Raw genomic sequence first — 16739 nt, forward strand, 5'->3', positions numbered from 1 at the left:
TAAAAAGGTGCAAAATAATAGATGGTTTTGTATTTAAAAATTAAAATAAAGCCGCCTAAAATTTTAGTTATTTTTTCTTTGTGCAACTATGCTTATGACCTGCACTGTATGCTACCGCTGCAACTAGAGCCCGGCTCTGGTTTATTGCCTCTGAGCTCCCACAGTTGCGTGCTCTGTAATTACACGATGCTGCGGCACTGCGGCTGCCAGTTCATGATCCCATCGAGAAATCGACTGAAAAGTTATTTCCAACCTGCCACGGCCACGTCAGGAACCGAGGAGAGCACACGAGTGCTCATGAAAATTTAAGATTTATTTTGTGTTCATGGCCTATGCAAAGGCGGTTGGCGTTGGCAGGGAATCGATTTTGAATTTGATGGTCGAAGCATGGAAAGTGAGAGCTTATGTCTAAGCCGGAAGCGGGGGATAAAGCAACAAAGTTGAGGCAACAAACTCAAGGAACTAAACTCAAGAAATCCACAGAAATCAAGAGAATTCTGTCAGTCTTTATTTAAGAGAAGCTATTTATAGTAGACTTAAAATCTACGTAGAGTAAATATTAATGGAAAACTTAGACTTTAAATCATATTTTACAAATGTAATTTAGTTAGAACTTTAATGCCAGCATCAACTTCACAATTTAAACTTCATTTCCGGTGAAAGTAGACATACGAATGTCACTCCAACCTATAGTTTAAACTGCAGGTATCTGGTACCAGGAAATAAAATCAAATTCCTATTCTCCTATAACCATCCACACCCATAACTATACAGCACAAGGACACCCAAATGCCTGGTTAGTGCTCACTGTGCCATGCTCTAAATGATTATTTCAGCAGCGAAGCCTCCGAGTGTCCAGTGACGAGACACCACACCGCACAGCACACAACCAGAGACCCATAATTACGCAGGGGTGGTGGTGTGGGTGGTATGGGAATATAACAGGTTGTGGGTGGAACTTCATTGTGACTGTGTGTGCGTTGTAGTCAACGCCCATGAACATCAATTTCAATTAGCCAAAGTGGCCAGGTTGACAGACAAACGTTAAATTTTATGTTCAGGGCGTTGGCGTTGGGCTTCTTGACAAATTACCACAAGTTCGGGGCGAAGACAATGCTGCATGGTTGTGTGTGGTTGCTTATCAATGATCATCATTATGCGGTCAGTGATGATAGGCGGAGTGCAACAGATTCCCCCCCAGGCGCTAAATGCGGAGATGTGCCATTTAATCTCGTTAATTCGGCCTTTATCATGTTAATGGCCCGCGATGAATGGAGCCAGCTTCATTGACCATTGTCACCGTGCCCGGTCCATTGTGGGAACCCCTTTTCTAATCCAATTTGTGTGCACTGACCCATGACATACCCTTATAGTAGCCACCCACCACGCAACTATTAGCACTGGAAAAATTCTTGAAATAGAGATTTAAGTCTTTGAATATAAAATAAAATCTTTGTAAAACTTTCAGTCAGATTTACATTTAAATTTTTACTTAATTAAACCTCAATTAAACCCTTTTTTTAAATTTAATTTCCCCCATTTTCTCTCAGTGCCTGCTCCCCCTCCATATTTTCTTATTAATTAAGTGCCGCTGCATTTTTATGTTTATTTTCGCCCCGTGCCCACGCGACCCTGGCACATTGCCTAGTGGCCCGGAAGGTGCATTCTGCGAGGGTCCAGCCATAGAGCCCTGCCAGAGCGTCCTGCTAGAGTTCCAGCCAACTTACCGCATCCTCGTGCTCGTCCAGCTTGCTGTAGCTGGCACAGTCCTCGCACACTCGCTGCTGGCACTCGAAGCACGTCTTGTGGTAGTCGTCCGGCTTGAAGGACTTCAGGCACACCCGGCAGGCGCCGGCCCTTCGTCCTGGCTCCTGTTTGGCCGCCGCTCCAGCTCCTCCTCCACTGCTGCTGCTGTTGTTATTGTTGTTGTTCAGATTGCCGCCGGAGGAGTCCTGCTGCTGCTGCTGCTGTCCTTGCTGCTGATAGCTGGGCGAGCCATAACTGCCGCTGGTGTCCGCATCCGTTGGAACCAGCGAGGGGCGTGGCGACATTTTATTAACTTTGAAAGGAGACAACAGAAAAAGGGAGGCATGTAATCAATTACGAGGCAACCGATGGGGAGCCCTTAAATAGGACTTGTTGATTTTCCGCTGATTGCACGAACTGACCCCAAATGCAGGAAAAGGGCGCAGTGTGACTATTAGCATGTTGGGCAAGGAAAATGGTAGACTTAACAAGGTAAAATATACTTGGTTAAAACGTATTTTTTAACCTTTAATTAAAATTAGGAGAGTTAAATGTATCCAGTATCTCACAAACTGCAGATTCTTCAAGGACAAATGTCTAATTAGCAGCTATAAACACAATTTTAATGCCCAATATCAAATTTACGTCTAAAATATTTCAATTACTATATTCCCCAATATTTATGTTTGTATTACGAATGTTTATTAACATTAACAAAAGCCAAACAGAGAAGAGGAAAAGGCATGTAAGCAACTAAGAGGAAAACAAAAGGGGCGAAAATAACTCTCCCCCAATTAAAACTTGTTGATTTTCCGCTGATTGCACAAACTGACCCCAATGCAGTGGGCGTGGCCAGTGGGTGTGTGTGTGTGTGTGCATTGTGCCTTGAAGGCTCACTCCATTCCCTGTTTAATTTGTTGTCAGCACACATAATTTGTTTGGCTTGCTAATTGCCAAAACGACAGGCGGCAAATGCAATAAATGAAATAATTATCTGCTGAAACGAACGCTTATGACAGCCTTCGAAATTTGTTAGACTAAAAGGTCAAAGGAAGCAACCAAAATGGTATTGAATATCACAATTATATATCCGATTTATGCTTTCACAAAGGTTTAATTTTATTTCGAAATCTATTAAGCAATTTTCAACTATATGCTTGGGTGCTTACAAAAACCAAAAATCTAATATGCTAAAATCTAAAATTGGTCTGCTCTGTGATGGCCACACTGCCAAGTTATGAAATGTTCGTTGTGTGAATGGAAGCACTCTCTCAAATTGCATATATATTCAGTTGTGCAACGTTTGATTTTCCCTTCTAAGCGGGCGCTTTCCCTGCATTCAGGGAGCGACGCGAGGAAAAACCTGACAAACTGAAGCCTGCTTCCACACACATTTATATGATTATATGCTTAGCGGTATATATAATATATATATGTTATGCAGCATGTATGCACTATATTTCACCCTTGAGAAAATGGTGAAAAGTTTTATGCGGCCCCCGGAAAAAGTCGCGGTGCATTAGTCACAGTCAGGAGACAAAGACAAAGACGAGCGCTGCATTGCTCATACGCACTGTTGCACCTTGTGCTCTCGCCTTTTGGCAACTCACGCTTGACATTTGCCGCCGTAAAAGTGGCAAAAAAGCAAATGTGAAACAATGCAAGCGGCCAAGTGCGGAAAAAATTCTTTAAAAACTATAGCTTTTCCGCCTGCACAGGGACCCACAAAAAACTGCACAACTATTAAAGTATTTCCTAGGGTTTTCCATTTTTTTCGACTTCCCCAATTATGTGTCACTTTCTGAGGCCAAAAGAGCACTTGGTTAACCGCAGAATTCGTTGAGATTTGCCAACTGCCCTGCAGGGAGTACTTCAGCCAGGTGAGTGTGCAGCTGCAGGAGGTCCCTTTGCGAGTCTCAGATTATCTTGGAATTAAGCGAAAGTTCAAGAAGGATGACAAGTGGCAAAGCACAAGTATTTGCCAAAAATTATGTGTGTGTGTCTCCTGTTTTTTTACGAGCCGACTAAATAAACATCGTGAAATAAGATTTCATTTCGTTCTAATAAATCGGATGGCTTTGCAATAAAATCAACGAGCCACAGCTTCGCTTAGCTGGTGGCCAACTAAAATGCGATAAAAATAACACAAGAGTCAACACAAGATTTTCATGTTTCCCTCCTGCTGGTGCTTCCTGTGCTCCTTCCTTGACTGCCACTAAATATATATATATATATACAGTCTGAGCTGAAACAGAAGCTGCTGCCAATTTTATTGACTTTGGTTTTGGCTGCGAGCAGCATTTATGGTGCCCATAACAATGACAGTGTGAATGTCGATGACTCTGGTAATGGCACTGCAGTGGATCTACTGGAAGGAACCCCTGACTTTCTGACCCCTTGCCTAACACTGGTCTGCAAATGAAAAATTTACGGGAGATGGGAGCTTGGGAAAGAATTTTCTAGATAAAAAGGTAAATCAAAAAACAGCCACTTGCTTTTTAGGATATTTTTAAAGGCTAAAAACTTAAAGAAACATTTTTTAGGGAGGCTTTAAATTCTGGACATACTAATTTAAGTCACTTTTATATTGTATTTTATATATTTATCTACTCTTAGAATCTTCTACGATTTGTGTTGACCTGTGTAATTGAATCAACGATGCAAACGAGCGTGCCGGGCAAATATTGCGTATACGCGCCGTTTGCCATGGCGAATATTACGTATACGCGCAGTTAGCCCAGGCAAATGCTCATTGCCATTGACTTACGTGCACACGCATTGCTCTTTGGTCTCTCCACGATGCTAGCTAGCTGCTTTTCGGTCCTTTCGCACAAAGTTTGCACAAAGTTTAGCGAGCAGCTTTACGGGCACTTGTATGAAAATTCATGCCATAAATTCGCATGCACTTACGGCAAGAATAACCGTAACCTGAACCGAAACGGAGGTGGAGAAGGATACACTTACCTTTGTCTGTGACGGTGAGCAGCGACGAGGATAGCGTCGCCTTCATCTTGTTCAAGGCACCCGTGTTGGAGGCCCCACCGCCGGAGTCCGTGGCATGCCCCTGCTGGCCCTGGTTTGCCTGCTCATCGGTGGCCACCATCTGCGCGAGAATCGAGAAGTAGGGGAGATATTAGTAAAGGTAAAAGAGGTCAGCAGGATAGCTGGAGTGTGTATCGAGTTGTGAGCTTTACTCCCGAAGTTAGAACATAAAATGTATACCGAAATGATGAGCTTATTGCTTATGTTTAAAAACTAAACCGGTGGCAGATTTTTATAGGCTAATAGTAGGTTTTTAAGGAAGTCTTTTTAAAGGTTTTTGGTAGTAAAAAATATTATTTGTTAACTACTAAAATTTAACTAAAACGTCAACTAAAACTGCTGTTAAATTAAAATTTCCACAGACATCATAAAATGCTTGTAATGTTAATATGAGCAGGTAATTTTCCCGAATCATTTTCAGCTTGGCTTCAGCTCAGGTGAACTAGATGCGTGTTGCCATTAAATTCCAGGTGAAAAAGCAGGTTTCACTTTGAGTAAAGGGAGCAAGGTAAAGGTTATTACCCTGCCTGCCTTAGGATTCCCTGATTTCCGCTCTGTTTTTTTTTTTTTTTGTTTTAGCCCAGTCATCGCGAGCACGCAGGTGAAAGTAACGCGGTGCGTTTTATTTGATTTTTTCCTGCTGCTGGCGGCGTCTCGAGCGCAACAAATTGCCAAGAAATCGTAAAGTGTGGCAAGTAATTTTTGATTAAACAACGCAGGACCAAAGGCAGAATCCTGCTGATGCCGGAGAGCCTTTCAAAAATTGCCGTCATTCTTTTTAATGCACAGACTCTGAGAAAGGGAAGGGAACCGGGGGGAGTGTATATATATTTTTGCCAGGCAGAAGAATAACAATTGGAGGCGACTAGCCGACCAGCCGACGAACCCCGAAAAACATAAGTGCTGCTCTGCTCTGTCAGCATTTTATGAAGTGGAAATTTTCTATTTGCCAAAGCGCCAACGAAACCGGAACAAACAGGCGCCTTTACACTGGGAAAAAGTAGGATATTTTCCAAATTAGGTGTGGTTATGAAGCAGGGAATGTAATAGAAGGACGAACTATTTCTTCCTCTACAAATTTTACTGACAATAATCATATTTGATTGCCTGCTGATGTGAGTACTACCCACTTGGTTCTTTTACTACTCTTTTAAAAAGATATTCATTTAATATTTAATCTGATTTAGTATGCAAAAGATCCTCTAATCTATTATCGTATTTTTTTTCTATGTAAAACACACACAGGCTTACACAGCTGGCCTCTCGTTCGCACAGCGCAAATTACGCTAAGTGCTTTCGGCTGCTGCGTTTTCGGTTTCCTACCTTTAGGCGCAGAGGCAGGAGCAGAGACAAGAGGAGGATCAAGGACAGGACCAAGAGCGGGAGCAGGGGGGAAAGCCAAGTTTTTTGGCTTTTTCCAGGGGTTACAAGGGGTAGTTTCAGCGGACTCTGGGTACTCGAGGGGTTCAAGCCAGCAACTAAGCGGCATCTAGTGTCAGATTATGGCCGCTTTGTGCTCTCAGCTTGGTCTACATTTTTGATGATGTCATTTGATGTCTCGGGCAACGGTAATATTCATGCTGCGGATTTATGGGCTCCCGTTTTTGCCTTTCGTCCTGCCAACGGTTGCGGGGAACACCGCATGAAATCTTACTGTAATGTATAGTTGTTTGTTTGCTGGCCATGTTTCAGGGACTTCCCCTCTTGGCTGCTTTTACCTCGACCTTACTGGGGATCAGTGATGGCAGAGTAATGGCACAAAATAAAGATAGATCAAACAAGGATATTTATGATATTTTGGTTTAGTTATGATCAATTTTCAGGGTACACAAGTTTAGGTTTCCCTTAGATAGATTTCTTTCTTGTTTAGTTTGCTTCTAGATTTTATATATATTAGGGCAGTCTGGTGTCATCTCTTATTTAAGAAATATTTTATTTCTAATTAAAAACAAATATGTACGTAACTTACTTTCCTCCCATTTCTAAAAAAATAACAGGATTTAAGTAGTCAATTTTTTTCCTGCTAAGATCCTTTGGATAAAATTGCCAGCACTGTTACCTCTACACACCCATCTACAACACACAGCCCGCTTTATTTATGTGCTCAGGTGTCTGACGCCATTTTTCTTGGGCAAGGGTAAACTACTCTGCATTCCTCTGGCTGTGAAGTTGCTCCCTACTGCCTTTTCCTCACCGCTTTTCTCACCATTTTCCTGCTCTGTATGCCTCGCCTGCCTGCACAATTATTACCGTGTTAATTTTGTCATTTATTATGATTTTTTGCAGGGCCCAAAGCCGCAAATAGTTTCATGTTTAGTGCCAAAAATTATGTGTTGACATTTAAGAGCTGCTGCTGCTGCTTGTGCTGTTTCTTGTCGTCACCGGGAGCGTCACATTTTCACCATTTTCCCTTGTCAGAGCAACAACAATATGGCAAGCAATATGTGCGCCCTTTATGGCCGCAAAGTATGCTACATAAAACAGCAGTCAATGCGAAATGAAATGCGGCAAAAGTTGGTCGCGAAATGGAGGGAAAGTTCTCAGCTTTTTCCGCTTTGTCTGGCTGCGAAACGAACGCGTTTGCATTCCATTGGCAGACTTCATTGAAATGCCATTGAAAGTGGAAATGATGGAAATGGTGGAAATGGAAATCAATAGCAAATACTCCACAGAAAGTGAAATGGAGGCGGCGAGCAAATACTTTGCCACTTAAAAGTTTCGCTCCAAGTTTATAACGAATGTCTTGCAGGAAACGTGAGGGCACTGCCAGGAAAATATATACAAAACGGTGATATATTACATATAAAATATTGATTTAAGATTCGTTCTGGCCTCTAGGGAGTAATTTAATGTCAGACGTAATTGATGTATTCTTTATTTATCCGAATAAACGATTTTTTTCGAGTGCAGCAAGTAGTTTCTGGCTGGGCCACGTGCTTGGCTGCTAGTCCTGCTCATCAGTTGCCTGTTGCAAACTTGCCTGTTGCTGTTTATGGCCTGCAGGTCTCCAGCCAGGGACAATAAAGTGCAGGGCCACCGAGCACAGACAACGGCCAACCGACTGGGACACGTGTGGTCAGGATGGCCAGGAGCTGTCCAAGAGGCAACCGCAGGCCAAATGGGTAACGAGCCAAGTGTGCCAGAGGAAGCAACTTTACAGCGGCAACACTATTACGAGAATTGCTGCAAATAAAGTGCAGGAGGTCCTGTTTATGCCATGTTCATGGCTGAGCGAAGGCAGGTCCTTTGATGTGCCCAAATAACCAGACGGGTATTTGAATGCGAATAGAAAAAGTTTGCAAATTGCAAATAGCGAAAGGCGAATATCCCTTGTGCTAACAGACTTGCTAACAGACTTGTCAACGGCTCATCATTGTCCTGAGATGGGTTCCAAGTTGAACTTGGACCGCTTTGATTTCGTGCTTCATTTGGTCTAATCAAACTTTTTGCCAAAAACTCCCACACACAGACACAAAAATCTTTAGCATTTAGTTGGCCAGGCATTTGCTTGTCGTCAGCCCTCCCCTTCTTGGTTTTCCCTTTAATTTCCAAAAAAACTTGGTTTTTATTAACTTTGAAAAGAATTTTGTGCCAAACAGGAATTTCAACGGAATTTACACTTTTCCGAGGTCCTTTTCTTGCCTTTCTTTTTGTGTGTTATTTTTGGCTTCACACCAGCTTCCAGCTCCCAGCTTCCATCTCATGTATAATTTTATTCTTTTGCTTTTCCCGACTCCCGAAAACAATTTCCGCATTATAAAAGGGACGACGCCCGAAGGATATATATATTGGCAGACAGGTGCTTGGCAGGATAATTGAACCACTTCGATTGCCAGTCCTTTTGCGTTTTTTATGTATTTTTGATATTTTTCGGGCTCATAAACAAAAGGGAAAATCAGTCAGGCGGGCAAAGCATTTAAAGGGCTTTTTAATTAAAAAGTTTTGTTTGCCTACGATCTTGTTCCCTTCCGGTTGAGTTTGTATATGTTTTTCCTTTTTTCGTGGTGCGTTTTAACCCTGTTTGCAAGGGTCTTAAGGGGTTAAAGTCATAGATTAAAGTAGACAAATGTTTTACATTATTTTCCCGAGTGAAATATATTTTTTAAGTATTATTTAAAAGTAACTTTGAACTAATATCTTTAAAGTTTATGCAGATAAATTCAAACAAAACGTAAATACTTAATTAATTATTACTTCCCAACTCACTTTCCACAAAAAATAATAATATTTTTCAGCTTTTCACCTGTTAAAACAAATTTTGATAGTAAAATATGTATTTTCAGCGACCAAAAACGCATCCCTTCACTCATCTTTTATAATGGCGTAACCCCTTAATGTATGCATTTCATGGAAAAACAAAAAAATAAAAGCAAGCAAAGCAAAATGAAATGAGAATTCGGTTTTCATTTCATTTCATTTGCTTTTGTTGCATTTCATTTGGGAGCTACGACGGATCTGCGCTCATTAAATTTTCAGGGCCAGCCGGGGCCAGTGCGAATAATTAAAAAATCACAAATGGCAAATGAAAATGAAAATGAAATTAAGCATAAATTACGAGCGAGCTGCCGGTGACAAGGCTCTGATTTATATATATTTTCATTAATTAAAAATCGAAGTGTCAGAATCGCGAGAGCACTTACCTTCTTCATGAATGACATCACATTGGTTGGCAACATTTTGACGTTGGTTGTTTTCTTGGTTTGGAGTGGTTGTTGGGGAGTGGTTTTTGGTTTTCTCTGGTATTGCGTTCTCTGATTCGTTTTTTGTTTGTATTTAAAGTGCAATTAATCACGCATCCGCCGTGTGGGACGTGCTGCGTATAGGCTCGCTGGCTCGCTTGTAAGCCGCTTTAAGTCATTGCGTTTTCCATTTGGTTGTAGCGGCTGTGGCTGCTATTGTTGCTGCTCCTGTGGCTGCAATTATCCTTGCTCCTGGCGGCCAAACCATATTGTTTGGGCCATTTTTCATCGAAGGCCATGTAAATAGGCATTGACATTGGGATTGTGCCATTCACATGTTGTCCCAACTCGCGGATCCCGATTGATTTATGCGATTTATATGTGCTCTGGTCTCCTGCGTCCTGTGTCCTGTGTCCTGTGTATTGGGTCTCGCTCACTCCTGGCCCTTAATTAACTTTGGCCATAATTCACAGGCGTTATTATTGCCGCTGGCTGCAGCTGCTCGTCGCGGCGGAAAAGCGTGGAAAAACAGCTACACCGGGAAAGAGGCAGAAAATTATAATTAGTCATTTTTGTGGGTTGAGGTAAAAAAGGGGGGAGAAGGTCGCTTTAAGTGCTACGAATAATGGGCCAACCGGCTTACACCGTACTTAGCCGGGTTCCATAAATTTTCCTACGATAAGCATCGGCTTTTCCATACACACACATACTTAACACACTCACTCACGCTTACAGATTTTCCAGCACTGAAAAGTGGCGAAAAGTCGAGTCGGGAAAAGTTTATAAGGCGGAAATAATGTGTCGCGTGGCATGCAAAAGTGCCTTTTTCCATTGTGACCTGTATAATGGGCAGTCCTGACTCTGGGCTAAGTAGCTTAGCCAACGAAACCTTCTCGTTAACTTTGAAAACTGGTTTTCAATAAGTCATTTTCAGCGACCCAGTTTGAATTTAAGGCAGAAAGCAAGGAGGGAAATATGGCAGATTTTGGTGATATTAATTAATAGGTTTTTTAACAAGGTAAAACGGTTTTTAGAAATTACTTTTAAGCTTAGATTGTAACTTGAATTTAATCGATTTACTTCTTTTCAATCACCAACGAAATATTCCCAATCAGATTACTGCTTATAATCCCCATTGTTGTAGTTTTTCTCCCTAGTTGTATAGTTTTCCTCCCTGATAAGCTGCTCTTCTAACCACTTGAATCCCAATGCTTTGGCCAGCTTATCGGGCATTCACTTTAGCTGAGTTGTACACATTTTCCAAGGGGATTGGGATTGCCATTGCGATTGAGTTTGGGTTTGGTATTCGTCCTGGGCTTTGCCTGTTGCCTGGAAATGGAATTATTAAATGAAATGACCCACATAGCAATTCAATTGTCGAGCGATTCACTCGATTTGAGCTGCAGCTGCATACAGAGGTTTATATGGGGATGTACAGCAGTGGCTGGCATTTACAATTCCCCTTGCTGCTGCCCGGATTACCAACAACGGAGTACAGACCATGGATTAAAGAGCCAGCGGAGGAATGCCGATCAAGTTTCAAGTTCGAAACTTTGGCCAAGTCATTGGCACAGAATGCAGTTAGGTCGAAAAGGGGGGTTTCTCTGGCCATTAAGTGTTCATTGCAAAAGTTCAAAAGTGACGAGGGTGTGGGGAAATTGTAAACAAAAAATATCGAGGTTTACTACATCGGAACATTATATAAAGAAAAATAAATATTAAATTGAAGAAGACGAAAATGTGACTTGCAAGGTAATAGGTAAAAATATTAATATTAAATAATATTTTTGTATAAAATGATCAGTTAATTCTAATTAACAATATAGACATAATAATAAGTAATCATTTCTAGTTAACATTACCGATATCGCTATCATTTCTAGTTACCAATTCCCATATCTCGAATGCATTTAAGCCAACAAAAGGGTTTTTGTTTTGGCCATTGTAAAGTTCGCATGGGGAAAAGTTCATAAAAAGTGATTCCGAGTTGAGCTCGAGTCCTTCTTGGGGACGAAAGGATAGCCTGTGACATGGGAATGTGTTTACGCCAAATGAAATTCACGACTTTTTGCCAAATGAGCTTGGCTCTTGGCAAGCGAAACTTTCAAATTGTATTTGGGCAAAAATGAAAATTAGTTGCCGCTTGAAACTGTCAAAATGCCAGCGACAGGACATGGCTCAGTGCAGCCTTCAGCATTCCGCGCAGCGAAATCAGGACGACGACGATGATGATTTTTTTGGTATAAGATGTAAGGCAAAGTGGTTACAAGTGTTTGTTCGGGGGCGGAAAATGGGTTGGCGTGGGGGAGCGGGAAATGCGACGACAGGGTCTGGCTCGTGCTTACACAAGCTTAGCGCGCAAGGATGTGCTCATAAATTGTAACTTTCCGTTGTTGGTGTTGGTAACAAGCATGAAATCACATGAACACACACTCGGCTGATGCTGCAGGATTCTGCTGGCAAAGTTCCCAGCCTGTTCCCAACTTCGGGGCGGCCTGTAGTTGGCACACAGTTAATTAGCGCGAAATTGGGAAAATGAGCTCGGCAGATTCTGAATCGGGTGGAGGATATGGGCAAGGACACAGTGTGGGCCTCCAGGCGGGGCACACTTTGCCAGCGCCCTGTGCATGCTAATGAAACTGATCAGATTGCCATTAGCGTTAAAGGTCAGAATGTGTGGAAATAGTGCATGCATTAAATAAGCTCTAAACAAGATTTATCACCCACACGCTTAGATCCACAGGCCCAAGGACCAAGGACATGGCAATTGTCACGCACAGGCAAACAAAGCTCGACCGAAAAAACAAAAAACTCAGAGCCAAATCGAAATTGAAACGTTCGAAAATAAAATTGAGGCGAGTTCGGGGGAAACACTGTGAGAAATTTATATTATTTGTGATTTTTATTGATATAATTTATACGAAATTTAATTTTAGAATTTAATAAGATGACTAAATAACTATACATTTTGCATAAACTAAAGTAACTAAAATACTTTTCACATCTAAAAACTATATCTCACATTTTCTAAAACAATTTCCCCCAAAGCAACCACTATTTTCTCCCTCTGTAGACTGCGGCAAACGTTCAGTGTCCGGCGATTTATTGCGACTCCCGTCACACTGGGTGTCAAAGTGAATTGTTATGCCGGAACGTGTGCGGGACACAAATTAAGTGCAGGCCGGTCCGAAAATAAATGGGGGAAAAAATACTGCAAAAAGCAATTCCTCAGCCAAATGAAGCGCAACAGCTTCTGAACCGAAAAGGAAATAACACAACAACTACTGCTAGAGCAAAAAATTGTGAAAAATAAACCCGGAGCAGCATCAGGTCCAATTGCAGTTGAGAAATCGCAGCACAGTTCATAAATAAACCGGACAGCAGGGGGCATATCCGCCAGCCGCATCCCCTGCCGCATCCTTTTGCCGGGCAACCGACCTCATGAATGGCATGAATGAAGCGTTGTCAACAAAGCCAAGCAATGGGGGATTTCCCCAGCGAGTCTGCAGCTCACAGAATCCACCATCGACCCATCTCGCCCCTTTATCCTTGTTGCTCGGCTTGTTAACACTCGCCCTACTGTGTGCATTTATTGTGGTCGTCAAGGACCTGGACCTGGAGCTGGGCTGACCTTAGACGAGTGCCCAGTTACGCACTTTATCTCTCGAGGTGTGTGTGTGTGTGTGAAACTATGAGACATCCTGCTTTATCGATCACAGGAAAATTAATTTGCCTAAGCGAACAATGGAAGCGTTTTTGTGGACAAAGTTTAGAGTGTAGACAAACTTCAAGTCACAGGCAGAAGAAAACTAAAGCTACAAGAACACAGAAATTGCCTTATAAAATTTTAATTTTTTAAGTAAATAAGTTTCCAAGTAAAGTAAAAGCAAACTTGGTTTATAATATAAAGAATTAGCCAAAGTTTCACAGTTTCCTAGTCTCAGTTATAGTTTTTTCCCCCAGTGTCACTCATCACAAAGGACATTGTAGGCCAAACAGGACTTTTAATGAACCTGCGACCGCCTGTTTCCTGCCTGTTTGCGTTTGCCCTTGGCCATCCCACCACGGCCAACTGCCAAGTGCCAAACGGACGCGATGTCAACGCCTGGTTGTCGCTGGCTAATTGATGGCAACTGGCTTACGTGGCGGCTACGCGATTTCACTGACTTTTGGTCTCCGCCTCATTCCCAGCCTCCTTTGGGCTATACATCCTTTATCCTTGGAAAGGTTTAATTGCTGGAAATAAACAGAAGGCAGAGTGGAAGCGGAGAGATGCTCCGGATTGCCGGCATGTTGTGGGCTGACCGAACAGATTGCTCTGCCTCTGATTCTGATTTCGATGCTGATTCCTATTCCGGTTTGAGTCGAGCTGGGTCTGGAGCAGATGGCACTCCACCATTGACATGGCCATTTCCATCTCCTACCTCACTCTTCCATGCCAAACACGTACGCAGCGGAATGAAATAAAACTACGCCCATCGAAGCAACGAAACGTTGAGCTTTTTGCCGGATAGAACTCTGCTCTACAAACAAAGGCTGGCAATCGTTTAAACTGCTGCCAAACTCAATTATTCAAATGGGTGTAGGCGTATGTCGGGGGGAGGGGGGTGCTGGAGGCGTGGCACACACACGCATGATGTGCCTCAAGTGGCACTCGCTTTGCGGTCGCTGCAATTTGACATTTAATCAAAGCGAAAGCCTAACCGACAGCCACTCGAGTAACATGCCTCGATATCCATTCGAGGGCTCGTTTTTGTGGTGGATAACTCCTGGAACTCCTGGCGGTGCCGCCGCCTGACGCGTTGTTCCATCTAAACCACTCCAGCCTGTATCCAGACTTTCATCTTAATTGAAATCGAATCAAAGTGTTTTCACTTCGCCAAATGAAATTGTCTGCTGCACGCATTGTTCTGCTCACAGGATCTCTACTTTCTTGTTTGGTTTTGCCAATCTGCTTGGGTGGCAACTGTTGCCACCAACTAATGACCTGGCATTGTTCGGTCCTTGATTTTACACTCAATTTGGCTGGCATTGTGGCTTATTGTTTCATAAATTATTTATTAGAAAATTTTATTTGCCCAAGCTATCGTCTACCGAGGAAAGCCCCCAGGGAATTACTTGCCCTGGCCCGGTTTGGCTTTTGTGTTGTGCTGTGCTGACAAGGATATGAGGTTATTTGATTACCAACTCCAACTGCAGTTCACAATATTGCCAGAATTGCGTGCCACGACTGACAAAGGCGATTTTGGGCAACCAGATTATGGTAGCAATATGGTTGCGTTCGATTCTCCTTGACTTTTAGATTGAACAAAGCTTTCAAGGGGGGGGGGGGGGGGGGGGGGGGGTGAAGGAGGAGGAGGTTGGGTAACCAAAACCCATCGTCCAAATGCACTAAACACAATCGCACACATCAAACGGCAAGGCGAGTGCTTAGCAAATATTACGCACACGCTCTGTTTGCTATTAGCCGGAATTACGCATACGCCCTGTGCGCAGTGCAGATATTAAAGCACGGCGAGAAAAGTATTTAAAAAATATATATATTGAATATAGGGAAATCTGAGAATTATAAATTATTTTAAAAAGGGTTTAGTTATGAATACTCTCTTGTTAATGAAATATTAATTAAAAGAAAAAAATAATTTTTAAGACATTTTCAATGGAATTAAAGGCAAAGTACAAGTAATACAAAATAACTTAAAAAACAAATAATTAAAAAATTAAATACTTGAATAGTTTCCCCCTTAAAATTACAATCTTCCTTCACCACCACCATAAACACCTAAAATATATAGCGTTTTGCAAGTTTTCCCGTCAAAACCAAGTCAAAACATATACAATTTTCCGTAACACGCAATATGATAAGTGGTTTTAATAAAAACCAACTTAAAAACCGTAATTTAAAGAACTGTAAATGTGGGTTTTCCCTCCCTGTAGACACACCACAACAAGCGGAGCCAAAATCAACTTGATATGGATACGAATACGCTGCTCAGCTGGGCGAGCGAGCGCTCATTAACGCTTTGTAAGCTGTGTGCAGCTCGACGACCGGGGGGGAAATCCCCCCCCCCCATTTTCTTTGCATGACAACACGCAACGTACGCCCCCTCTCTGGACGAAGGATATGGAACAGGCGCCTCCCCTTTTGCGCATTTATGATGTCGCAACGTGGCAACTCATTAGGAATGCGTGAAATTCAACGCAGGAAAAGCAGAATCTCCAAGGGGAAGGATGGCTATATAGGGATGGGGGTATAAGCACGGGTATTTCAGTACATAATTGTCGTCAATTCCGGGGGCGGTAGCTTAGTGTCATAAAAAAGGCCACCAGGAAACGCCACTTAATTCCCTTATTAGGGCATCATTTTTATGCATCCTTTGATTCGCAAAAAAAAACTTTTTATTAATTACGCACGGCTGGCATAGAAAATTAAATCAAACGGCGCAACAAAGAACACAAAAGCCGAGACACAGAAAACCCCTGACCAAAACCCAAAACGAAAACCAGCAAAAAAAAAAAAAGGCTTAATGGCCGTTAAGCGATGGCACGACCGTAAAGATTTCGAAAGACTGGGCCAAAGTGACCGCAATTAATTAACCACAAGGCGGCAAATGCCGCTGGCAATAAAAAATAATTATAATTATTTTCAGCAAGTGCGCGGGAGATGAGTCTCGAAGCTGCAAAAGGACAGTACTCATTGTTTAAGTAAAATATTTACAAGCCTAGGATAACTAAGGAAAATGTCTTAAAAAATATATAAACATATTTATTATTGACTTAATATCTTAATATACTTTTTAAACCTTTTTTTTATTAGTGTTAGCTTCCCATAAATATTTTATATAGTCTTAAGAATGGTTCACCAATAATTTATATCATTAGCTTAAATAAAATCCAATATCTCCTGTTCAAAGCTCTTTCAGATTCATGGAAAACCGCCCGGAATATAATACAAAATTCTACGCATTCATTGCGTAATTAAATGCTGGCGTTACGTTGTTGAGCTGGGCAAAGGTTAAGCTGACTGGGCTGTCAAGGCCCGGCCTTTGTACTCAAACATATTGCCGGTTAATTATTCAGCATTAGGCATGGCATGGCAGGGCCAGGCATATGCATGAATGATGTACCAATGCCAATGTCAATGTCAGCATCATGGCCCGAACTGTCGGCCAACTCAACTCAAACTAAACTAAACATGCCGCGGTAAAAGCAGCTCAACGGCCTCATGAACTTTTGCAGCGCATCTAATGCGAATTCAATGTCGTCCTGGCC

General features: G+C 42.2%; 1 protein-coding gene across 1 annotated transcript in view; it reads right to left on the minus strand.

Moving 5' to 3' along the window:
* Positions 1-16739, minus strand: part of Fife (regulating synaptic membrane exocytosis protein fife) — a 65604-nt gene that overhangs the window by 27087 nt on the left and 21778 nt on the right. The window contains exons 3-5 of the mRNA XM_017167364.3: positions 9429-9999; positions 4711-4849; positions 1728-2059 (exon numbers count right to left, since the gene is read on the minus strand). Of these exons, the coding sequence (XP_017022853.1) occupies positions 1728-2059; positions 4711-4849; positions 9429-9464 (507 nt within the window). The 5' untranslated portion in view covers positions 9465-9999. The remainder of the gene's footprint in view (positions 1-1727; positions 2060-4710; positions 4850-9428; positions 10000-16739) is intronic.

Source organism: Drosophila kikkawai, chromosome 3L (assembly GCF_030179895.1).
Source record: "Drosophila kikkawai strain 14028-0561.14 chromosome 3L, DkikHiC1v2, whole genome shotgun sequence".
Taxonomy (NCBI): Eukaryota; Metazoa; Arthropoda; class Insecta; order Diptera; family Drosophilidae; genus Drosophila; species Drosophila kikkawai.